Consider the following 25,757-nt stretch of genomic DNA (forward strand, 5'->3'; position numbering starts at 1 on the left):
TTGTGAAATCACGTTTTGTTGTTCGGTTAAAAGTCTTATCGCTTATACAATACTCGAATTACCAAGAAACATTAAAACCTACAAGAATTTACAAAAGTTGTAAGGTAAATTTTTTTTACCTTAACATTTATCTGCATACACAATGTTAAATGTGTTAGCTTTAAATGTATTATCTTTTGTCACTACCCAATTAAATGCATAGTGTTTTTATCTTCCATCTTCGTTTCTCTTTTTCCCTGAAATTATCCAAACCAAATACAGTGCATATAAGCTTATAGAAATCAACATTGCTTTTCACAATGATACCCTTTTTTTTCTTTTTGTAGCTTTCAGCTGTATATTTTCATTGCTCGTGCGGGCAGCAATAAAGGGTGATATTCAGAAAAGTTCCTTACAATTTTGGCAATATCCCAGAATATGATGTGTTTATGACTGTAAAATTTGGCCTCTTGTAGCAGTAAATACAACTATAATGCGTACAATTATTAAACTAATAATTAAGAAGATAAGGTAAGGTTTTGTAATGAAATAGTGTTACCGGAGATGAAAGATATCATTTTTGTAGAGCAACCATCAACAGAAGATGTTTTGTGAGTTCATAATTTCCATAAAATGATGGAGAATAGAAAGAAGGTAAGTTCCAAGGAGAAAAAGGCAAAAACGTACGTAGAAGAAACTAAAAAAACATGAACTTTACATTCATGATTACTTTCTGGCTGAAATTGCAGAGCAGCGTTTAGATTTCATATATCTTTACTTGATCCTACTGAGATATGTAATGGTTAGGGTAATAATTTGGTTAATTAAGCATAAAAAGAAAGTAAATAAAAAGTGATGGTTAGGGTTTGTACGTATGTGTCAGTTAAATAGTGTTGTTGCTGTGCAGACAAGAGACACTGAAAGTCAAGATGGTGTGCTTAGTCTAATCACATTCTCAATCGGAAGTGACGCATCCTATTTCTCCTGCTCCACCTGCACCTTCTGTTCTTCTTCTCTTTATCATTTCAATTCACTCACCAGTTTTGGCCACACCTCACTTATAACTCAAGTTTTTTTTCCCATTATAAATATTTATATACATTTATTGATTTTAAATGTAAACAATGTAACATAAGAATGATGTAGTAGAGTAATAATAATGAACACTCCATTAATACAGCAATGAAGTGAGTGATTGGTGAGAGAGAGAGAGAGAAGAACATGAACATATATTTGATTATCGAAGCCTGAGCACTGGTGCAGTGATAAATTGTGGGTCCCTTCTTTGGCTGTGTACAATTGCTTCTTCTATGATTACTATGATTACCGAGTGTTGTACTGTAGCTATGGCTTTATTTATTTATTTATTTATCTATTTATATATTTTTTTTACTAAAAGCAACGATCTTATATGCTTGTGTGGTGGTGCATCTCTCTCGACGTCTGCCAAATCTTAATACAGAAATCGATCCCTATCTAGAATCTACCACATGTAAGAAATATCAAGTGATCATTTATTTGGGTCATACCAAATATTTATATTGTTTTTTTTGTGATAAATAAGAATTAAGGTCACCCTCACCAAAACGCAAACAGAACAACAAGAATTTCAAGGGTTAAAAAAAGGTTTATGTGAAAATAAATATTTAAGGGTTAAATAAGAATTTTCTTTGGCAGCATGAAGCGGACAATGCAGGCAAAGTTTGTTGTTGTAGTGTGGGCCTTGTGGAAAAACGAAAACGAAAAACTGTGGGAAGGGAAGATTATAACGTGCTACGCATGGGAACCTACATTTTGTTTGACTGAAATAATTGTACATTCTCGTATCGCATAAAAATTGTTTTGTAAATTTGTTAAAAAAATTTACAAAAAATATTTTTTTTATTATTTTTTTAAGAATCTTAATTGACAATTAATTTTTTCGTGTCTAATTATTTTCTACAAAATTATAAAATTCGTAAATAAGGAAAAGTGTTTTATATAAAATATTTTACAAAATAATTAAAAACAGTTTACTTCAATTTTTTTTCATAGTAAAATTTATAGCTAATTTTTATAAACAAAATTTCAAAACAAAATTGACATGATTTAAAAATTTTGTTGATTACCAATGTATAAATACTTGTGGAATATTGATTGAAATTCGAATTTGTAGAACTTAATTTCCAAGTCATCAAATAATTTGTATCTATAAAAAATGCGATATCTTGTTACGCACGTCAAACCTCGACACAGACAAAACAGGGTGTCGCGATTCGCGGTCCAGCTTCCTCGCCTCTCTACCCCGTTTTCCTTCTGCCGTTGTCTTCTTTCTCTTTTGCGTTTTTTCTTTTCAGCATCTTTCTCATTATTATCTTAGTCTTTTATTTTATTTTTCATTTAATTCATATTCTACAACTTTATCTTTTAATTCGTATTCTATAATTATAGATCATCGTGATGAATAATTTTGAAATCCGTATAAATTTAGTAAACATTTATTAATTAGAAAATAAATAATTTAATCATGTCAAGGGGTCCATAGCTCAGTGGTAGAGCATTTGACTGCAGATCAAGAGGTCACTGGTTCGAACCCGGTTGGGCCCTGTAATTATTTTTCAATTTAATCTTTTCATTTTCGTTATTTTGTTAAATATAATTAGTTGCAACCTAGGTTTCTCCAAAAGTAGAATAATAATAAACTTATAAAAATTAAATACTTGGTTTGTAAAAAAATTTAACTAAAATTGAAGGGGTCCATAGCTCAGTGGTAGAGCATTTGACTGCAGATCAAGAGGTCACCGGTTCGAATCCGGTTGGGCCCTTTTTTTAAAATTCAATTGTTTCGTTTTCATTAATTTGTTAAATGTAATTAGTGGCCACCTATGTTTCTCCAAAAGCAGAATAATAATAAACTTATTAAACTAAATACTTGTTTCGTAAAAAAATATAATTAAAGTCGAGGGGTCCATACCTCAGTGGTAGAGCATTTGACTGCAGATCAAGAAGTCACCGGTTCGAACCCGGTTGGCCCTCTTCCTTTGATTTAATAATTTTATTAAATGTAATTAGTTGGCTACCTATATAAAAGAAATTGTTCCTTCGAAAGTAGAAAAATAATATAAACAATTATTTTTGGAAACAAAATCATCACAAACCAAATAGTTAAAAAATGGAAAATTACTAATATTTTCTTTATTACAATTATAAAAAACATTTTTGAATTGAAAGTACTTCTTGTTTTTTTAATTGAAACTACCTATTTCAAGCAACTTCGTAAAACAATTTTTTCAACGTGAATTTTTTTAATGAAATTTAAACAATCACTTAAAAAATATGATAATTTTTTTAATCTAAAAAATCTGGTTTATGATAAAAATAATTTTTTAAATAAACAAATTCATCTATTATAATTGTGTAAACTTGTATTTTATACTATAAGTGTTGATGAAAAATACCCGATCGACCATATTCGGTTTGTCTGAGGAACAATATATCAATTCACACATTCTCAAAAACAAAAAAGTGTATTTAATCAGAATCATAACGATAATTACAATGACTAACCGTATAATATATATATATATATATATATATATATATATATATATATATATATATATATATATATATATAATATTCATGTCCATGACTTCATTTTCCTGATTCACTTTATGTTTGTTTTCGTTGAGTTATTTTATTTTACTGTTCGTATTTAATCTCTAATCTTAGAAGTTCTTTTGGAAATTATACTGGATTTGCATAATAAGCTTGACATGACAAAAAAAAAAATCTGTAAATCAGGTTAGAACAAGTTAAAATAATTTTAGTCTTAATTAAATAAGAACATTTTAAGTTAATGTCACACTTATTGTACAAAATAATAGCTATATTTAAGAAAATAATATTAAGATTGTTTTATTAAATATATATATATATATATATATATATATATATATATATATATATTCTAATAAAATAATATTAATATTAATATTAATTTCTTAAATATATATTCTAACTTATATATTAGACCATTATCAAATATATAAATTTCTTATATATTTTAACTTAAATATATATTATAATAAAATAATAATATTATTATTTTATTAGAATATATATATATATATATATATATATATATATATATATATATAATTTTTTTATTTTTTAAAACAAACTAGAATGACTCGTTATCTGATATAAGTTGAAGTTTAAAGAAAAATGACTTATTTAAAATACGAATCAAACAAATAAAAATTGACTAACAACTTGTTTAATTAGACAGATTTATTTAATAAATTTATCTATATGATAAAATGTGAAGTCCTTAATATGATTAAGAATCAAATAAATTTCATAGCAAAAAAAAATATTTTTAGTGGTGGAATCAAATAACTTAATATATATTATTCTTATCCTTACTCTAATTTATGCTAGTTGTTCATGCTATGTGGAAAACAACTAACATTTACTTTTTTTTTTTTTAAATTCATTTAGAAGGCAAGTTGTTACAATATTGTTTCATATTGTCACTTAATTATGGATTTTCGCGTGTATTGAGATTTTTACTTCACTAATAATTATTTTAAATGTAATATCTAGGATGCGGTAAGAAAGAGAGTATAAATACTCCTTCAAACATTTTTAATTGTTATAATAAATTAATTCATTTTTATTAAAAATGCATATATATATATATATATATATATATATATATATAAATAAATAAAATTCTTATCAGTTGCTTTATTTTTTCAATGGCTATAATATTTAGATTAACTTATAACTTATTTAACCAACTAGTTCATTTAATAGAATTATAATTAATTTTTACACGTGTATCAATTATTTTTCAGTAAAATTAAATCTATATATTTTCAATATAACTTTTCCACACACATATGTGCATTTATACATAATAATATCTTTTGTCAGAGTCATTGAAATATTATAATTATTCTGATTAATAATAATTAGCATGGTCCACATTTTAATACAGATAACAATATTCAACCTCAATGTGGTTTCATGTTATTTTCACATTAATGATGTAATTTAAGAATTAATTTTGTTATATGGTCTAGTAAGTAGTTTTGTTATTTGGGATATGAAAGAAGATTTTTGTGAAACATGATCTAGGATGAGATATGGTTGTGAATTTGAATTGCCGTATGGTGTGGGTATGGAGGTCTGAGGTTTGAAGAATAAGAAAAACAGTTATGTTATCAATGACAGAATTATAATTAAAACATTCAATTCAAGTCACGGACTGCTCAAATTCAATGCACAGTCTGCAAACTCAAAATGGTGTCTCTCCTCCCCAACTGTCTCTCACCGACATATACCTATTCTATGTAAATTTCAAACTCCATCTTCTCACTCTTAATTAAAACTCATCATAACAATTTTTTTAGTTTAATTAAGCCTTTTTTAGGTTAATGAATCTTCAGATCTACAAAGTAAAAGGTGTTTGAAAGAAGCTAATTGTTGTTGAAAATAATTAATTTGTAGTAAGAGAGGTGTAACAAGAGAATTTGAGGATGATGTATGATCTGGAATGAGTTCCGAAAACATCTCATATGAAAAATGGTGAAATAGTTTTTGATAATAAATGAATATGCAGCGAAATTGTACGAGAAGAGAAGAGCATGTGGCTAAGTGAGTAAATTAATAATATAGTAACTTGCATTAGCGGGCACTGCGGGTTTTTGTTTCACGTGGGCCACTGTGGGATGGCCATTACATGAGACAGACAAACACCATGCATCTCTCTCCTCAAATAACTAGCCGTCAATTCTTTGCTTTTTTCTTTTCTCTCTCTCACAGACTCAACACAAACACTTTTCTCTTAATTCACACTCCTTCTTCCTATAACAAAACTCCAACTTCTCCTTTATCTTCTTTTCTTTTGTTTTCTTCACTACACAACTTTTCTTCAGCTTTCAACAAAACACTACTTAGCAACAAACAAGAAGAAAAACAAGAGGGTGTTTGGGGAATTGGCTTCCAAAATTTATGTGTTTTATTCTCTTGCCATGTTGGTTGCCGGCGGCAGAAGGGTCATCTTCTATGCGTGTGTGGTGCTGATGCTCGTGGCGTTGCATACGTGCCACACGTGCCAGGTTGAGGGGATTCGTGTGCTCCCAGGAAATGCAGTGCCCGACGTGGAATTCAGTCATGGCAGTGTGAATGATAACAATAAGAGGAAGGAGGATCTGTTCAACAAGTACTTCAATGGAAGGACTCATCTTGCTCGCACCAACACAACCCAAAAGGGCTTTGATGAAGCCAAAAGAAGAGTACCGAGTTGCCCAGATCCTCTCCATAATTAACCAGTAGAATTCCCATCCAATTTTCCATCTTTCATTTTTTTTTCTTCTGTGCTTTTTCTTTTCTGTCTCTCCAGTATTGAATTTATTCTGGTTTACATATATATGTTCATCCAAAATACCCACGTTTTTCTCATCATTTTCTATCCAGTAATGTGTCTTCTTGATGTAGAATATGAGGGAAAACCGGTGGTATTTTGGTATTATATATTCAGATTTTTTTTTTTAACTTCTCATCCATGAAGTATCCGAAATGAATTATCATAATCACCAATGTTAAGCTTGTATATAGAAGACGTTGAGGAATGTTAAGTATAGAGTCTATTTTCGTTGGATACTTTTTGTAATCCTTTGTTATTTGTTATTTACCTTTTTTTTCTTCCTTGTGCTTGAGAAAGGGAAGCTGAAAAAAAAAAAAAAAAACTTGCGGATATACGCAGTAACAGAGGCAGAGATTCATGCCTTCAATCTATGGTTCTAAGGTTTGGGTATAGCAGTGTAAAACAATTACTTTCTCTCTTCTTCTCTGAGTGCAGAAACCAATAACACAGCTTCCTTCATTATCAACGATAAAGTGTTTGATGGTATAATAAAATAATGAGTGTAATAATCTGAGGGATTGAAATATTATTTTTGGGATTCCGAATACTAAATTGATGAGTTGTGGCTCGTAAAATATAGAAATAGGAAAAAGTTAATCGAGCTTTACTGAGGTTGAATGCGCAGTGTGCATATATTGTGGGTGATGCTGCAACATGATCTGCTGCATTTGGTAAGTTTTTTATCTTTATTTATTGTTTCTCTCACATGACTTGTTGCTTCCTTGGCGAATTGGGGATTGTTCATTTCTCTACACTTCTCAGTTTTCTAAAAAGTTTTGTCAAAAGATCTGATTTGGAATCTGATGGGAAGGACTAAACTTTCATCAGAAAATCTCATCCGTTGGTTTCCAGTGAGTGAAGTTGGCTTATTCATTTCTGAATAGTCTATTGATGTGTCTGCGGGTATTCACTGCGTGGTCTGAAAAAGTTGAGTCATATTTAATTTCATTTTAGTTTAGTTTATATTATTTGGCGTGGAAAAGTTTGACTTGGCCAAATATAAGCTAAAATTCACTTCAGCGTAGATCCCTCTTCAAGTCATAAAAGCATCCAACTTTTTTGTTTGCGGGAGACATGTTTGGAAGATCCATTTCAGTTTGACTCATCATTAACTTTCTATAGATTTTACTCAGAAAAAAGTTATTATGTACAAACACTTTTTGGTTTGACATGTTTCTGTTAGTACACACTTAAATTACTTGTACACATTAAACTTTGTGTGATATAGAGAAAATATATGTTGCAAATCAGCTTACAAGGGATTGGATCACACACAGAAAATTATTCTTAAAAAGCAATGAGATGTAAAGAAAAATAAGGCAATTAATCTTGGTTGTTGTAGAGATGTCACTACTATATGTACAAACAAATAGAGGAATAATTTTGAATTATGAGAAGTCCTCCAAATAAGTAAATTATTGTTGGCAAAGCATCTTTTTTTCCTGAATTATTGATGGTGGTACACATTGTGAGGACAATATTATATTAGTAGACTTCTCACTATAATTTGCTAACATGATTAAACAATTTAATCAATGCGGCAATCTTGTCGAACGAGGAAAATGACAGCATGAGAAAAATTATAAACAAAACATAAACGCAATTTGACAACTGAGTTTCATTAGCGTGAAGAAGAGAAAAAACAGTGAAGACAACCAAGGTTAACGTAGACATATTAAATTAACCTTACTTTTTCTTATACAAAGGGAATTTTCAAAACGTGGTCTTCTTGAAGTAATATTATATAGTACATGAACTATTTCTACAAACTTTTCCACAAGTTTCTTTTAAGAGAGAAAAAAAAACAATAATTATATGATTTTTTCTATAAATTAGCTTATGAAAAAGAAAATCTCTTAGAATGAACTTATAGAAAATGTTAAAGCAAAGTTGATCAAATACTATATATAGTTTTGATTATGTGTTTAATAATAAGGTATATAATATGTCAATTAAGAGTTGTTTCATGAAAGTCCTTAGAGTTGTTTCAAACAAGCAACTTTTGAAAAGGCGAAATGGTAGTCCTGCAAAAACAATTAGCCACATCAAGCTCTTTGCTTTACCCAAGTTTGGAAAGAAGCTACGTGATTGAGGTGTGATAAGTTGTATTGTGTATCAAAGAGATGCATAAAAATATATATGTGCATTCAAGGTTGCTTGAAGAACATTAATACATTTTCAAGCTCAAGACAAAGAAAAATAATTGTGTAAGACTTCATAATGAAGTTAAAAGGATCTATAATTATGCTTTCCTTCTCAATATATATATATATATATATATATATATATATATATTTCTTTGGAAAAAAATAAGATGATGATGTAGATAACAAAAATCAGGATAAGAACAATGAAGATCTTGTAATCTTTACTAGTTGTTAAGTTTTAGTTTTTGAGTAAGAATACTGACATTTTCGTGATGCTTCCCTCTCTTAATAAACAAAACTTATTATAATTGTTTAGATCACACCTTTTGTATAAATAAAGGGTTTAACGAGAAGTGACTACGTCTGATAATTGTTTACCTAGGAATAAATGTGTTCAAAATATTTAATTTAGCCATGAATGACTATTTTTCAAAAAAATACATAGTTATTTAAGTTGGTAATGATTGTGTTCTAAAAAACACTCAAATGTTTACATAGGAATAGTTGTATTCAAATAATACACTATCTAAAGTGTTTGTACTTCAAATAATACTCAATTTTTAGGGAAAGTAACTATAGCCTAAATTACTTTGTGTTTCAAGTTAAAACTTTGTATGATATTTTTAATTAATGTTAATTTGCAAATAGCTTTTGAAACTTTTTACATTTTTCCAATTTTGATAGAAAAAATAATACTAGTTTAAGCAAATTTATAATGAAAATTTCTTTATCTCGTTACCTTATATATGTAACATAACAAATAAAAGATCTCATGGGTAAGAGTAATTTTTTAAAGTGTTACATACTTATTAGATATTTTGTACTCTCAGCATATTCCAAATTTAAAGCTTAATTTCTCAGACTGTAGAAATCTAGTTGATTCTATTAATAATATTAAATTTGTCAATATGTAACTTTGTCAAAATTTTTGAAAAAGTTAGAAATTTTAATTTCATATTGTCTCTTTGTAAGGTTTCTGTTTAAGAATATATTTATATAGGACAATAAAAATTGATGAAAGAAATGAATAAGTTGTCTCTATGTTATCAATATAAAATATGTATTATTGTCATTAGCCATTCACATTCATTTTATAAACCTTTATTAAAGTAATAACTAAGTTCACCACGACATTAAAGTTTGGTATGAAAGAGGAGAAGAAGTACTAGGTAAGTTCGGTTTGAAAAAAAAAAAGGTGACTTAGTCATTGAAAAGTAATGTTTCTTTAGAAGACTTGGTTTGTATTTTTTATGATGACTTTTTGTGTCTCATTCTAAGAAAAGTGGTGAAGACAGGCACGCAGTATTGAAAAGGCCAACAGATAAAAAAATAAAAAAGGAAGGAAAAGTGTGATTTGGTTGAATTCAAGGGAATTGATTAGTTTTTGTTGGTTTTATAGGGTGAGGTTTTGGTTTATGTGTTGGTGGTATGTTGCAAAACCCAAAGAAGAGAAGAAAGGGTAAATAGGTGGTTATGAGAGGGACTAGAGGAAAAAAGCGAGAATGGCAGAGACATTGATGAAGGAAAGCGCTACGTATTATGCGGCGAAGAAGAGGTTTTAATAAAAGTTGTCAGTGATTCGTAGTCTGCTCCTTTGTCACGTAGCATTTTGGATTTGGAATCAACTTTCAATTTCATTCACCACTCTTCTTGTGAAGACAATTTTAGGTTTAGCCCTTCGATGCATTTTAAGTTGCGCAGTGTCTTGCTCACCAATTCTCTTTACCCTTTCTCCATCTTCTTCTATCTATTGGCTTCCTTTTTTTCTCATCATTATTATTATTTGACCAATATTCCTTGCCAAATACTAAATACACCCTCCCTTGATTTCAAATATCTATGTTGCTGTTGCTGGGTGGGGTATCCTCGTTTGTGCTGATCATCTATGTTGCCATTCGACAATAACTCGTGATCTCTGTGGAATTCGGGATACCAAAGAGACACTTATTAAGCTCATTCATCCTTCTTCCATTCTTATGTTGTTTCTGTTGTTGCCATCTTCAAGTCACTAAATTAAGGAGGAAAAGATATTAGAAAAGATGTAAATGATTTCTCAGTCAATTCCAAACTATAGGAAAAAATCAGTGTTAAAAGCTGAAAGTTGTTGCTTGTTCTAGAATGGTATCATGCCTTTTTCTATGTATAAGTTTAAGACACTTGTAATAAAGATATATTTTTCATTTTGAATGAGATTTGTCTGATAGAAAAAAGTATGAATTTTCTACTCATTTAATTGTAATTTGTTGCTATCTAAACATTATAATCAGATGTATTGCGACCCTGTACAGAGATTTATTCATCAGCACTGTACATGCATTGAACTAAGATAACTGCTAGATGAGATCTCAATCTTGTTACTGTTATGGAATTAATCGAAAGATAGGACAACTTTAAGTTCACTAGTTTTTAAAAATATCTTAAGAAGAAAGGGAATAAAAGGAAGTATAAAAGTGGAAAGTAATTTAGATGATAGCTACACTTTGAAAAAGAACTATGAGTTGGTTCCTCTGAATTGAATGTCTTTTTGGTACATGGACAAAGAGGAAAACAGAATCAGAAGATACCATCCTAGAATGGTATTAGAAGGCACATGATTTACGCACAGTTAAAGGTGGTTTACCCACAATCCCCTAAACCTACTCTCATCTCATTCAGCAAGATTCCTCGCATCAAAACAAGACCCTCAAACTCTTTCTTTGAGTTTAACATCATCTTGTTTAGACCAAAATGTGCAAAGCTTCTGCGGCCTCTATACAAAGTCAAACCAACAATCTATATCAATCTCAAGAGTAGAAAATTTTCCCACTTTACTGGTTATTACTATTCGTTTGACTTTATATACAGATAAGGAAAAGTGATCATAGAAAGCAATTGTTGCAAGCCATGTTTGAGATCATGCACCAAGTTCCCTATGAAGTAGGAAATTGAAAATTGTAAGGACAATAGTTACTCCTGAATTGTATTCCAGAACGCCATTAGATTGTGCATTTTATAACTCAAAATAAAAATCCTAAACTAGATGCTAAAATGATAATCTTTTAGTATATATGAGTGCAGGATGAAATTATAGAGGTGCGGGAAGAATCAGGCCCAGCCCGTTAGTTAGTGTAAAGGGTCAAGAAAGATATTAGGCCCAATAATTAAAGAAACAGAAGCCCAATTTAGATTGGGTCATCATATCAGGATTTTGGAGAATGAGCCAGAAAAAGAGAAGGGACATCAAAAGAAATTATAGTTACACTAACGAAATAGTATATTAGTTTAAGGTTTTGTGTCTGGAAATCTATATCAGTTATGTTCTGCTTCGAAACATGTTTGTAATCATGATCACTCAAAATGTGATATAAGTTGTATCCAGAAGGAAACTGGTGTAGGTGTATTCAAGAGAGTCGTTGGAACTCACTCTTACCTTCATTGCCAATCAACACATGGCAATAAAATTCATTATTAATTTTAACCGTTGCTAATTTTATTTTTCTTTTTAATATATATATTTTTTAATCTATGTAAAACATTGTTTATTAGGCTCAATGAAAAAGATCAACTTTTCTCTGATGCTCAACAATAACAGTAAAAATATTAATCGCATGGTGGGGGTATGTTATTCATGAGTGCGTCATGTTTCCATCATAACTACCAAAAAGTTAAGATGTTACATCTAATTGATAATTGATATTTCAAGTTATCACAATGTTAATGTTAATGATGGTTATGAGAAGTTTGAGAGAGTTTTTTTAACAATTATGTAATATTTAAATATGTTATAATTAATATATTAGTTCATATATAAAGTTAACATACAATTATTATATAATTTAATAAAATGATTATAATAATTTGATTAACATTTAAAAGTATAAAATAAGTGTACCCAAATATCATTGTACTAGAAATCGTACATTTTTCTAAAAATATTTAATGATTTTTCCAGTAAAAATGATAGACAAATTTCAGTCTTTAACATTTAATCGAATTTATATTTTTTAGTAACATCATCAATTCGTTTTTAATTTGACGAAACTCAAATCACGGAATATATATATATATATATATATATATATATATATATATATATATATATATATATATATATATATCTTTGTAAGATTCTAATATAAGTTTTGTCACGAGTCCCTGATATTTTGAGTCAGACCAAATAAAAAAATATTTTTGAAAGTTGAAAATATGTTTATGGTTATTAAAGTTCGTACATGTGTACACTAAACTTGTGAAAGATTGTGAAATATAACTTAGGAACTTCTAATTTTAGTTCTGATTTTATGACGATATTTGGATAATTAAAGGTAAACTAAAATTATACCAGGGGTAACTAGTATGTATTTTGCAGGGATAACTGATATGTAATTTGAAGAACTCTTACAGGAATTAAAAAAAAAGAAATTACTCATGAGTATAGATGTGAAACATTATCACAATTACAAATTTGAGTGAGTCTAAATTTTATTATGTACAGGAAAACATTATACAACATATGAGGTAAAAACTTTATAAATCTCTCCAATTTCATTTGTGTTGTTTTTTCTATAGAAATTTTCTTCACAAAAGACTCATCACTTACAGTATATATTAAAGACATGATTATAAATTTGTTGCGTTTATTAACTTAACAAAATTGCTATACAGAAAGATGAGAAAATAAAACAAAAAGCAAAAATATATTATTTAGGAAATAAATAGTAAACAAAACTTGAATGAGGTCTTAATGATTTAGCAAGGGAAATGTGGATGGTGCAAAGGAAGCCCTCTTGACAAACCTCCCCTTCATTCTGGGTCTCTTCTCTGCATTCAATTTCCTAACCTCGTACCTTATTTTCTTGGAGAACAACCTTGTTCGGCGCTTTTCTCTGTACCTTGACACTCTTGCCTCTCTGCCTCCGTCAATTATCACCGGATGAATCCCAAATCCACCCACTTCACCATAAGGATCATGAATTCCCCTTCCATAACTTTCCTGCTTAATTAAGTTAAACATCATTAGTCACATAATCAAACAAGCATCACATCACCCTTAATAAGAAAAGTTATGGCGAATCTAACAGTTGGTGGCAATTAATAAGAAAAGAGAGATGAAAAAGGAGAAACAATAGTACATACGATGCATTCGTGCCAGCACTCGTCGGGGTCCAAGTTTGGTTTGTCAGGAGTGGTCCAAGGAGACTTTTGGCTAGCCCAGGCGATAATCACTGCCTCGTAATCAAGCTGCAACGATATCTTCTTCTTTTTCACCTCATCATTCTCTCCCAGTTCTTCTTCATTCCCCTTCTCCTTCCCCAATTCAAAATCACAAATCTTCTCCTTCACCTCTTCACACGTCTCATAATCAAAGCTAAACTCAAACGATACATCTCTCCCCACCATCTCCATCTCCATCTCAGGGCTCTCTTCCTCTTCCACCTTCACCCCCCACTACCCACCGAACACTCCTCCTCCTTCGCATCAATCAGTCCCAAATCCTCCATCCCCACGCACTCGTTTTCAAGCCCCCTACCCAGTAAATTCTCAACATCAGCCGCAAACTCAGCAAGTTCTGCGTCGGAAGGAAGCATCCCATGCAGGTTTTCCATCTCATTATTACTGTGATGAAAAACATTGCTCTGAAACCCTTTGTTTTCGGCCTCGGCCACGGCAGCTGCTGCTCCTTGATCAGTTGAAGTCACCGAAGAAGGAGAAGAGCTATTGGTCCCACATAGCTCAGCAACAAAAGGGTCGAATATGGGGACCCTGTAAAGAAGCTGCTCCTCGTTCTCGTCATGGGAATTCACCTCTTCCGAACCCACTTCCGGGACCAGATGGAAGGGATTGTTGCTACGAGAGTGTTTCCCGTGTCGGGGCGTTCGAGCTTTCTTAGTGTGCCAAGTGGGAGGTTGCTGTTGTTGTTGTTGTTCGTCGGTGGACTTGTACGACGCCGTTTTCAAGCGAACTCTTTCGTGCCGGCGAGCCAAAGGATTGGCGGAGTGAACCGAAGAGTCACAGGCCTGGCAGAGAAAAGCATCATCAGCGGCACAGTACCAACGTGCCCGCTTGGTTATGCAGCTGTCGCATGCTCTTGCCGTTTTGCCTCCAACCGCGTTTGCCGCGTTCTTTGCTGTACTCATCACACCCAAACAAAATTTGAAGCCAAATATCAAACGGGGGAATCGGGTTACAGTGTGGGTTTGGTTACAGGGGAGGGAATACGATACAATGATTATTATTTTGGATGAAAAAGGGGTGTGTGTGAGTGTGAACGGTGACCCACAGAGACGCTTTTGCATTCCATTTAACAGTGAGAGATCGTTCGGGTTTGCACTTTTGGGACCTCCTACAGTGAAAGGGAGTGAACTTTGGGGTCCACAATGCAACGCCTTATCTGGTTTTTCATTGGTGGAACATGGAAAGTTCATCCTTTTCTCTGCTTCCTCATTGGGTAGATTTCTAATCAGAGCGATTTCTCGTGGTGACCCACTTGCCCTGTGGATGAGCATGGGCTTTTCAAATTTTAATCCCATATCGGAAACAAAAAATAGTTAATCTACTCCCGTCTTGCTAGAAATATCTGAGTGAGATAGATTTGGTAGTTTCTGTTGCCTCAGCCTCACAGTGACGTTAAAAGGGTAAGACTTTTGTTCTGTGGTCCCCTTTTCTCTTCTTCCTCAATCACTTTTGGGGTTTTTTACCAATTATATATCTATTGGGTTCAGTGTGAGAGTGTAGCCAATGCAGCGGTGCCAGCTAAATGTATACCCTACTTGAGTTTGTCTGCAAGTTATTGCTGCTGAGTGTGTATACATGACTTGGATCCCCTGGATTTTGGATAATAGAGTTACATCTGTCATAGTTTATCTGGAAATAACCACAAATATGAGGCGTCCTAGTAGATCAGGTTATTTTGTCAAGTCCCTTCACACACTTCATTAGACAATAATCATGTTCTTCCCAAGTTGGCAAGATACCAAACAAATTAACATATCATGCGCATTCAAACCTTTATTTACAAATTATTAATGAACCATGTCATACATGTCGTATAGTCTTTACTCCTATCTAATAAGAACCTTATTTTTTAAATGAATATAGGTTAAATTATTCTTTTGGTCCCTCTATTTTGGTCCTTCTATTTTTTATGAAATTTCATTGTGGTTCTCACGTTTTTCGTTGTCTCAATTTGGTTTTCATTTTTTTAAAAATTGACTCAATTTGGTCCTCACCATTAACTTTGACAAGACGGTGTTAAAGTCAATGTCACGTGTCAATTTATGGTTTTTTTGAATTTTTTTATTTATTTTTGACACGTGTTATTTCACTATTGTGCCACGTGTTAAAGTGACTCAATTTGGTCCCTATATTTGTTTTTAGTTTCAATTTAGTCCCAAATTTTGTAAAAATGAAACAATATTGTCCCTCCTTATATTGAGACTCAATTTAATCTTTTTTATATAACTTATGATGATATTCTTAATAAAATTGACATTTTTATTAAATATTTATAGAAATATTTTTAAATAAATTTTTTTAGTTTTATTATTAAACAAAGTTAAACTCCAAACTTAATTTCAAAAATTAACAATTTTATCATCATATATAAAGGCATCAAGTGTATCATATTATACAAACTTGGTAAAGATTAAAAATCAAATAACTTGTCACACATAAACTTAGGAACTAAATTTCAAGTTCAAAACAAAATCAAAGTCTAATGTTTTGTGTAGAATTTAAAGTTAATTTAAAATATTTATAGAAATATTTAATAAAAACGTTACTTTTAGTAAGAATATCACCATAAAATTTATAAAAAAGTAAATTTAGTGTCAATTTGAGGAAAGACAATATTGTTTCATTTTTACAAAAATTATGACTAAATTGAAAATAAAAACAAATATAGGGACCAAATTGAGTCACTTTAACACGTGGCACGACTGTGAAGTGACATGTGTCAAAAAGAAAAATTAAAAAATATATAAAAAAATATAAAATATTAAAAATATTAAAAATATTAAAAAAAAACATAAATTGACACGTGACGTTGACTTTAACACTGTCTAGTCAAAGTTAACAGTGAAGACCAAATTGAGTCATTTTTAAGAAAATGAGGACCAAATTGAAACAACGGAAAACGTGAGGACCAAAATGAAATTTCATGACAAATAGAGAGATCAAAAAGATAATTTAACCATGAATCTATTAATTACAAATACTATTTTCTAATGATATAAGTGTTTATTAGTTACTATATAAGAATGTTAGAGGACTACTTGACGAGGTGAGTAGATTAGAGGAGATGAAGTGCTGTTTTGAAATACTTGTTTTTCTTAATTTATGTAAAGAAAAAAAAAAACTTAAACATTGACCAATATTAGACAAAGAAAGAGAGTGCTATGTTAATGAGTTGGGTGTTTGAAAAGAATAGCATAAGAAGGAATTTTTGCCTTGTACACCGATAAACATGAAACCTACCTCAAGGAAAGATGTAAGGTTCTAAGTTGAAAAATCAATCCAATTTTGATTACTTGTCCTGAATTAGGTTAGGAAAAAGAAATCCAATATTATGATTATATAGTGATGGAAAAAGAGAAAAAGAAACGAATGGATATAATTATATACAGTGACATGGAAAGTATTATGGATAAGGATTTGAGAATTATGAAAGAGTGATGTGGAGTTAGGAATTCTGAAAGTAGAAAGTAAAAATGGAGAGTGAAATGCAAAATTTGGAAAGCATAGAGAAAGAATTGTGATGGGGAAACATATTCTTGGAGGTGAAAAGGACAATAGCATTACCATCTTCTTCCCTTTCACGTGTCAATTTGGAATCTTATTCTGTCAGATACTTCATACTCAAATCTACGCATTCAAAGATAAATACCCACTAACAAGTACATTTTATATTCTTTCTATTACCTTGTCGTTTTTTTCAACATCCTTCGTAAATGTAAAATTACCAACATATTTTTTAATCAACACAGTCATTGCAAATCTGCCATTTTTGTTCTGCTCTTTCGAAAAAAAAAATCATTCAATTTAATTTTTTTTTAAAAAGTATTTGCTATATAATTTCTCTAAGGAGAGAGAGACAGAAAAAATCACTTTCAAAAAATCAAGAGACGGAAAGGGAGAAAGATATTTGTTCGGTTGTTTCAGAGTAAATCAAATATGCATATTAGAGTCAATGATTTTCTTTTATGACAATTTTTCATTAGAGTCATTTTCTCGACGAATTTAATTAATAACACTTTTAATTTTACGCTTGAATTTATAATTTAATTTTAGAATTAGTCTATTACTCTCTCTTTTTCATAATATTTGAGCGTATTTTTATTTAGGGATGGTTTTATACAAAACCAGAAAATTTTATAGAATCACTGAATATGCATTCGATCTAAAATAATTAGTTTTCATCTTCTTACCAATTTTTAAACCTCAATTTAAAAGCACTATGATATAGATGCATACCAAGTCAACAATTTGTAAGTATTCAATGTTAAAAAACAAGTCAGAGCAATAAATTCCATCTTCTCAAGTTTCAAATGCATTTTTATTTCTTTTATCGCACCTTCTCTTCATTCATTTAATTGTTTATTCTTAAGTCGACTACTTGGAACCTAAAATTGTTAAAAATTCAAATCCAACTATATAAGCACTTTTAAAATCTCAAGAGCATTAAAACACATTATGCATAATTTATAGCTATTAAAAATAGTTATCTTCATATATCAAGTTTGTATTCTTAAGAGAAACTCTCTAAAACTCTAAAACTAAGGAAAATACAGTATACTCCACTTCCAAAGAAGCTAAAAAAAATTATTCAATATTTATTACATTTCTTTTTTTATCATAAAATATGATCTGAGAATGAAAGCTATAAAAAAATCATTTCATAAAATTACAGAGAAAATAGAAAAGGATTAAAGGAACTTAGAATAGAGAAAGAAGATGCGAGGATAAAAAAAAGTGCAGTTATTCATTAAGTTACTATTTTATCTTTCAATTTAAAAACTATCAATTATAAAATATTTGTTAAAAATATTGTAATCTCCCATTGTGTCTTTTTTGAGTTTCTATTAGAAACATGTAATTGAAAAGTCTAGATTTTAATAAAATTAAAGAGTCCACAGTGGGTTGAGTTATGTTTCAGATATATTTAACCAATGAATCTGTTTTTTCTAGACTAATGGTATATTTTCAAAAATATTTTTTCATGGAAAAATTTATAATTCAATTCATTGCTTAAAAAGATGTTGGATGTAAAAGTAAAAAAAAAAATTGAACAAAAGTATTATGCTCGCAAAATTGAAGTAATGCAACAAACTCAAACAAATTATATACATAAAAAAAATATAACTAGAAGATTAATTCTGTCTTCTTATCGCATTGTGGTCACTATTTCTTATAATCATATCCGTTTAATAGTATGTTGTAGTTTATTATCTTGGATTGATTTTTGTAGTATTGTTATCTTCACGAGACTCAAGCCTCAATGTCGTTTTTTTTTTTAATGTAATTGGTTTCCGAATTCTAAATTAGCCCAAAACATAAAGAAACAAAAAGAAGCTTCATTTGACCCATTTCTACTGAGCCCGAATGAGGTTGATTGGATATACGTTTTGAAAAATGGGCCAACTACTAAAGCAAGAAAAAGCCCAATTTTTGTATCGAACTTCATTATTCTTTCAAATTTAATTTTGCACCGCATCTTGATTATTTTAATTGTACATAGCCTCTCCGTTGTTCTTTACGTCCTTTCCCGTCCATTTTAACAGCTATTTCTTCTATTTAAAAAGTAATATAACTTATTATATTTTGTTCTCTGTATTGAATCTGGCGTTTTCTATGAAATTTAAATTAACGCTACATGTTTTGTACGAACGCGATTACATATATCATGTATGTTATTTTTATAATTTAAGTCAATTCGGCAATTACTTTATCTTAAAGGTTCATTACTACATTGTGTTTTTTGTTTGTTAATATTCTGCTTGATTTATTGATATTATGAAACTTACTTACAAGATACATACCTATTTATTTCGAAGAATAATTTTGAGAACATTGATTTTTTTTTTAATGTAAGCATTTTTTTTTCTGATTTATATTGTTTCGATAACTTCTGACCTATGATCTCTTTTGTGTGATTGGATTTTAGTTTATCGTTCTTTGATTCAGTTTTTTTTTTTTCATCACCAGTGGTTTGTCGGCAAAAAAAATGGTCGTTTTTTTTTTCTTGTGGAATGATTAATGAGGGAGGAATTACATAAATGTAATTTCATCTTGATTCATATAAATGACAACACTTTCGATTTAAAACCTTAATTAAATTCTACCTAATGCAAAATTTGAACTACCATTTGCATTTCCAAGAAATAAAGATCTTACAAATTTCTTGATCAGAGAAGCAAAACTCGTATTTTCACACTTTTGAAGGTTTATTAGCATATCGTAGAATCATTTACAATGCAATCAATCTGATAGAAAAATCTTTCTCCGCTGCAAGCTTTTTCTTTTTTTCCTCTCATAGCTAGTAAATCTGGTGTGCTTCTTCAGGACTCAGCTTTTTTCTATCCAAGTCATATCCACCAAAACAGTGATGAGTTTGATGACAAAAATAAAAAGTTGATGACAAGTCACAACAAAGTAATCCATAACTAGTTACTTCATTTTGATGCAACTATTAAGCGCCACCTATTATATCTTTTGTAACCATTAGTAGGGAGTATTAAACATTCTTACCTATACGGCACCTTTACACGAAATTCTATGTAACTTTTTAGCTGCCACAACATCTTAAATAAGTATTCTGACTATGCCAACTTTCATTCATTAAGCCTCAATCTCTCAACACACACACATCTGTAAAAGAAAATAACCATTACATCTTATTATGTATGTGATGTTGTGAAGTCGTTGTTTCATTTTAACTCATTTAGTAGCGGTTTAACAATTTAAGTAAATGTTAGTTTCGTCAACTCCAGTTGATTTTGTGATTTGAGTTCAAATTCAAAACTATTTTAAACACTGCATCAAGGTCAATTTACTGATATAATAATGTGTGATATTAATGGATCCCCTTGTTGGGGTTTATGAATAACATTTACTTGGCTGAAAAAGACTGGGGGATATAGTGTGTAACACTTTATAATAAATAAGTGCTTCAGAGGGAAAGTCGTGAGAAAATAATCTATGATTTAGAATATGCGAATCCATTGGTTTAGAGTCCCGACAAAAGGGTAAAAATATTGTAATGTAACACGATTTGTAAAAAAAGAAACACTCCATTTAATGAGTTTAATTAATAAAACCATAAGTACACTAAAACAGAAATAATTCTTTATCTAACGAGACTAGATTTATTGATTCGCTTTTGTGAGAAATGTTTAAGATTTTTAATTTGTCTAACATCAAAATCACATGATCGAAATATACAAAATCAATTGTACATATATAATTGAAAAGAATAGATATGTTTATTAAGACCTTATCATTAAAATCATCACTGCATGTAGTTGTAGCAAGTAGACGTCTTTTCATCATTTTTTTCATTGGTTTACGTTAACAACAGTTGAGTTTCTTTTTGAAGAAAAATAATAAGTTGACATTCACATTTGATCACTTTTTTATCACATTCATACGTTACAAGTTAATTTGTCTTGAATTACAAATTAAAAAACGATCAAATGTAGATATTAACGTATCATTTCTCCTTTTTGAATTATTCTTTATTGTTCATGGTTCCGTCACTTAGGATATTCAATCATTTTTCATAGTATCATAGATCGGTATTACCGTCCTTATTCGTTATATTTGTACTTGTCCTTTTTAGAACTTTTTGATTGCTTTATCTGCTTCATTGTCATGATAACGTCAAATAAAAAAAATAAAAATCACACATTCAGTTTATAAAGTTGTTCAGTGAACATTTTGTAGATTAAGTGTCAATTCCTTGTACAAAACCATGACTATTTTGTGGACCATGAAAAATTTTGTCGCGATGATCCAAGTACTTAAAATAACAACTAACTCTCATTATATTAAGTTAGGATTTTATTATTTTCTTTTGTCGGAAATGTTCTTTGATTCACTTCAAACACTTGTAACTTATCACTTACCTCGTAAATTTATTTGACAAAGCATTCCAAATGTCAAGGACAGTGAATAAGCGAGGATACATTTTAAAAAATTCGGTTTCATGACATCAATCATCTTTTCACTTTCAAGTTTTCAACGTACCAGTTTTTATATCTGGTGATTCTTTTGTAAAAAGTTTCACTTCTCTCTAAATGTAGCACAAATTTTCCTCTCATTTAATCTCTCTTAGATGTGATCATATATCATAATTAGATTTATTTAGAACGATCTGTCCTACACTTTCAAATTAATTACCACTGGAAATGGTTTCTTTACCATCTCTTAAGATCTTCAATAATTCAAGGGAAAAAAATCTTTAATACCAAATTGAAAAATAGAATCATTCTATAAATTTCATTTATATAATTTTTGTATGTAGATATTTTGTTCTTATAACATTTAACTCTTATAAATTGTAAGCCAATCAAGAAAACATATAAATAAAAATTATAATTATACAATATTTTATAAGTCTAGACAAAACTCTAATTTGATTAATAAAATGTTTTCATCTAAAATCAAGAATGATTTAAGTTAATACACTTATCTGAAGTATATGTTTTGCCACAGTATTGATTAATTTTATATTAATTATACAAAAAAGTAAAATATCCTTTAAAAAAAATATTGTACTGATTTATGATATTAATTTAGCTTTTAAAAGTTGAAATATTCCTAAATAAAACTATTAAACTAAACTATGCTATATTCAAAAATATATTCTAGAATGAGGCATCTATTAATAATTGTAACATCTCAAATTAACACAGACATAAAACATCACATGTTTATAGAACAAAAATAGAGCACCGACCAACTATATCAGAATTAACCTTCTAAAATTATCCATAATATACTGAACTAAAAAATATTAAGGAACAAGGCTAAAAGCTTAAGTTAGACATGTAACCGTTTAACTTGAGAGTGCTCACATAATAAAGAGTTGCAAAATAAAACAGTTAGACAAAAGGTGCTCAAAAGAGCATTAGCTACTGCGTCCAAGACTAGACAGCAGCATCACCACCATCTAAATGATCCGCAAGAATCTACACGTCTGTTCACACTAAGTATTTGGTGATCATTGCAAAAAGGAAAATTCAAACAGAGAACACAAACATAGAGAGAAAAAGGGTAAGCTAAAAATAAAATAAAAAAATAATCATATATGTATACAAACAGATTTTTAAACAGGTTTCAGTAAGTACACAAGACATGTGAAGGTAAACAGAGTAAGACCCTCAAACTCAATTATCTGGATTGTGCGCTTGATATAGAATTCTAAAGGAAGTATGCATTTGTGTTGGTTTCTAAACTCTACAGAGTCTAGACACAAGGGATTATCACCCAACTGTGTTAATCCCATTATGCTTTGGGCCCAAGCATGTCTCAAGACTAGCATCTCTTGTCACTATCAGAGTTCAGAATACCTTCATTTATCTAGATATCTCCTATATCAAGACATACACTAACCACACCATCAACAAGAATTTCCCTCGAAACTCTTTCATCATCAACATTCCACATGTTACCTTAGAATAATTATCATCCCATGCTACACACATCACGTACACGTCTACAAAAATGCTACATCATTCATGCATAGCTTCATAGATCATATTTTTAACATTAACTCAGTCAATCACAAGTTAAAATAAGGAATTAAAATTCTGTAGCAATTCTCACTTAAGTTAGACTGGTTTTGCTTAAGCTAGACTAATAGCTAGAAATTATCGCTTAAGCTAAAATTCGAACAGAGAGCAATGTGGAATTCTGTTATTCTCGCTTAAGCTAGAAATTCTCGCTTAAGCTACATTATTCTCACTTAAGCTAAAAATTCTTACTAAGCTAGATTTATCTCGTTTAAACTAAAAATTCTCGCTTAAGCTAAAATAGCAGGATTTGACTGGTTTTAGTATGCAAAAACCAAAAATATCAAACAACAAAACTAAAAAACTCAACCACGAACATCAAACCAACATTTCAAGTATGATTTAAGACCAAAAACATGCAAGAAACATAAAAAAAAAAGTTTTAAAATCCTCGTTTTCCTTACCTTAGAGAGAGATTAACTCAGTCAAACAATCTCTAACAACAGAGCACCACAACACGACTACTACTTAAGGAGCTAACAACCAATATCAAGAAAGGAACAATGAGACTATGACCACTAATAGAATCAGGCCAAAACTTCAAAACATAAACAAAACGAAGAAAGGGATGGAGGTTTAATTCAACTTACATAGAGCAAGAGCATTCAATAAATTTGAAAGAAGTCGTAACTCAAATTGTAACAGAGATTATATTTCAAGAGGTGAAGAAAGAATGTGAACTATTTGAAAAAAAAAAAAAGACAGAATAGAAAAAAAGTGAGTAGTAGGAAGGAAGTATTGAAAATAGCAAGTAGGTTGACCCTTAACCCTTTAATAACACCGTCCCAACAACATCTTTTATGATAGACAGTGAGTTTTACAATAACGATTCAAACAAGCACGTTATTAACTTTTTTATATCCACGTATCGAAACTCCTTAAAGTTCTATATTGTAGTTACTTCACCTACTCTAACAAGCACTTAATTTAAGACGAAAGAATTGTCATTTAACTAGAGTTATGATGACCCAGTCCGTGAGAAAAAGGATAAAAGTAATTAAGATGTGGCATAATTATTTTGTCCTCATTGTACTTTTTGATCAAACAAAATTCAAATTGGAGCTATAAATTTGGCACCAGAGCAGTCAATATCATACGTGGTAGCTGAATCTATACACAGCTGTTTCAAAATATGCTTTAATAAATTGCAATTTTATCATCTTGGACTCATTTTATTCGTATGATATAATAAAAGGGCACAAAAAAAGTCTAACCAATAAAAACGGCATTAATGGATATGAGGATCGACATGACATGATTAGAGGCTGAGCATGAACAAATCCGATAGTTCCTTTTAAGGTTTATTTGAATGACTATGGAAAGTAAAGGAGTTATGAATCAAATCGTCATCACAGGCTTGTTCTTTAGTATATAAGCAAAAAGTCCTAACAGGACAAAACAAAACTATTTATTTTACAAATATATTGTAAAAAAAAAATTAACTATATAGATAATATTAAAGGCGAGCATGGTAATGAATGGTGTTGCTCGTTGGAGCGAGACCTGCCAGTTCATAACCATAATGGCGTGAGTCACGTTCTTGAACTAACAAAACTGTATTAATTTCAATCATGTTTTGTTTTGGCTTTCTTCTATTTGTGATAGCCGACTTAGTAGCCTTTCCCATCTTTTATGAGTCTTGAAAAGTTTGGTGGATGGATCGTCAACTTCACTTTTCACCATCTCTAATTTCTACGCATGTACGTAACTTACCAGCACTTTCTATTCTCGATCACACTTACCTTCTTTCTTTCCCCCACAGAGATAAGAGAAAATACCCACCATAACACTCACACTCATGCCTGCTTAATAAAAGAAAAAAGACAAACCATTCTGCTGCATTGCATGCTCCCTATCACGTACAAATACGTATATCATCTTTTACTTCACTTACACTTCGTGCTTCCACAAAAACCATTTTCTCCTACACTTTCTGTTCCTTATTTTCCTCATATAATAATATAATACACACTCTTCACTAATCACTATCTCCTAACACATGCTTGCAATCTTGAAAACTTATAACAGAAAGTACACTTGTCCATAGTCACAAATCATGTTCTGTCAAAGTCTCCAGAATTGAGAATCTATAAAGAAAGACCCTTTTGAAGTGCAGTGGCAACTCAGATTCTGTGGCTGGTTCAGTTAGTGTCGAGCGGAAAAAGATTAAATATTCAAATACTTTCAGCATTTGCCATTTTCTGCAGATTTATATCATATTCAAATACTTCGGTTCTCATTTTGACGTAAACTCGTAAAAAAAAAATGTTTGAGGAGATGAGCAATAAACAGTTGTTGATACCCACCATCCCCCAATAACGAAACATGGACCCCGTGAACAACTCCCATTGCCAACAGTGACAAAAAGGCAGTGAGTAAAGCAAGGGAACCATCAATTTATTGCACGCACACTACCAAACGCCAGAGCAATTGAAAACAACCACATCG

General features: G+C 30.4%; 1 protein-coding gene and 3 non-coding genes across 4 annotated transcripts; 3 read left to right on the top strand and 1 right to left on the bottom strand.

Moving 5' to 3' along the window:
- The first annotated feature begins 2,493 nt into the window (after positions 1-2,493).
- TRNAC-GCA lies at positions 2,494-2,565 on the top strand. Its single transcript has one exon. It is a non-coding gene; the product is annotated as a tRNA-Cys (tRNA).
- Positions 2,566-2,711: 146 nt separating this feature from the next.
- On the top strand, positions 2,712-2,783 carry TRNAC-GCA. Its single transcript has one exon. It is a non-coding gene; the product is annotated as a tRNA-Cys (tRNA).
- Positions 2,784-2,922: 139 nt separating this feature from the next.
- Positions 2,923-2,994, top strand: TRNAC-GCA. Its single transcript has one exon. It is a non-coding gene; the product is annotated as a tRNA-Cys (tRNA).
- Positions 2,995-13,140: 10,146 nt separating this feature from the next.
- LOC114190512 (zinc finger protein CONSTANS-LIKE 16-like) lies at positions 13,141-15,076 on the bottom strand. Its single transcript, XM_028079426.1, is given in 3 exon segments — positions 13,141-13,513; positions 13,657-13,964; positions 13,967-15,076. Coding segments are annotated over 3 exon segments (1,644 nt in total). The 5' UTR covers positions 15,051-15,076; the 3' UTR covers positions 13,141-13,261.
- Between the last annotated feature and the right edge of the window lie 10,681 nt (positions 15,077-25,757).

This window comes from Vigna unguiculata, chromosome 7 (assembly GCF_004118075.2).
Source record: "Vigna unguiculata cultivar IT97K-499-35 chromosome 7, ASM411807v1, whole genome shotgun sequence".
NCBI classification, from domain to species: domain Eukaryota; kingdom Viridiplantae; phylum Streptophyta; class Magnoliopsida; order Fabales; family Fabaceae; genus Vigna; species Vigna unguiculata.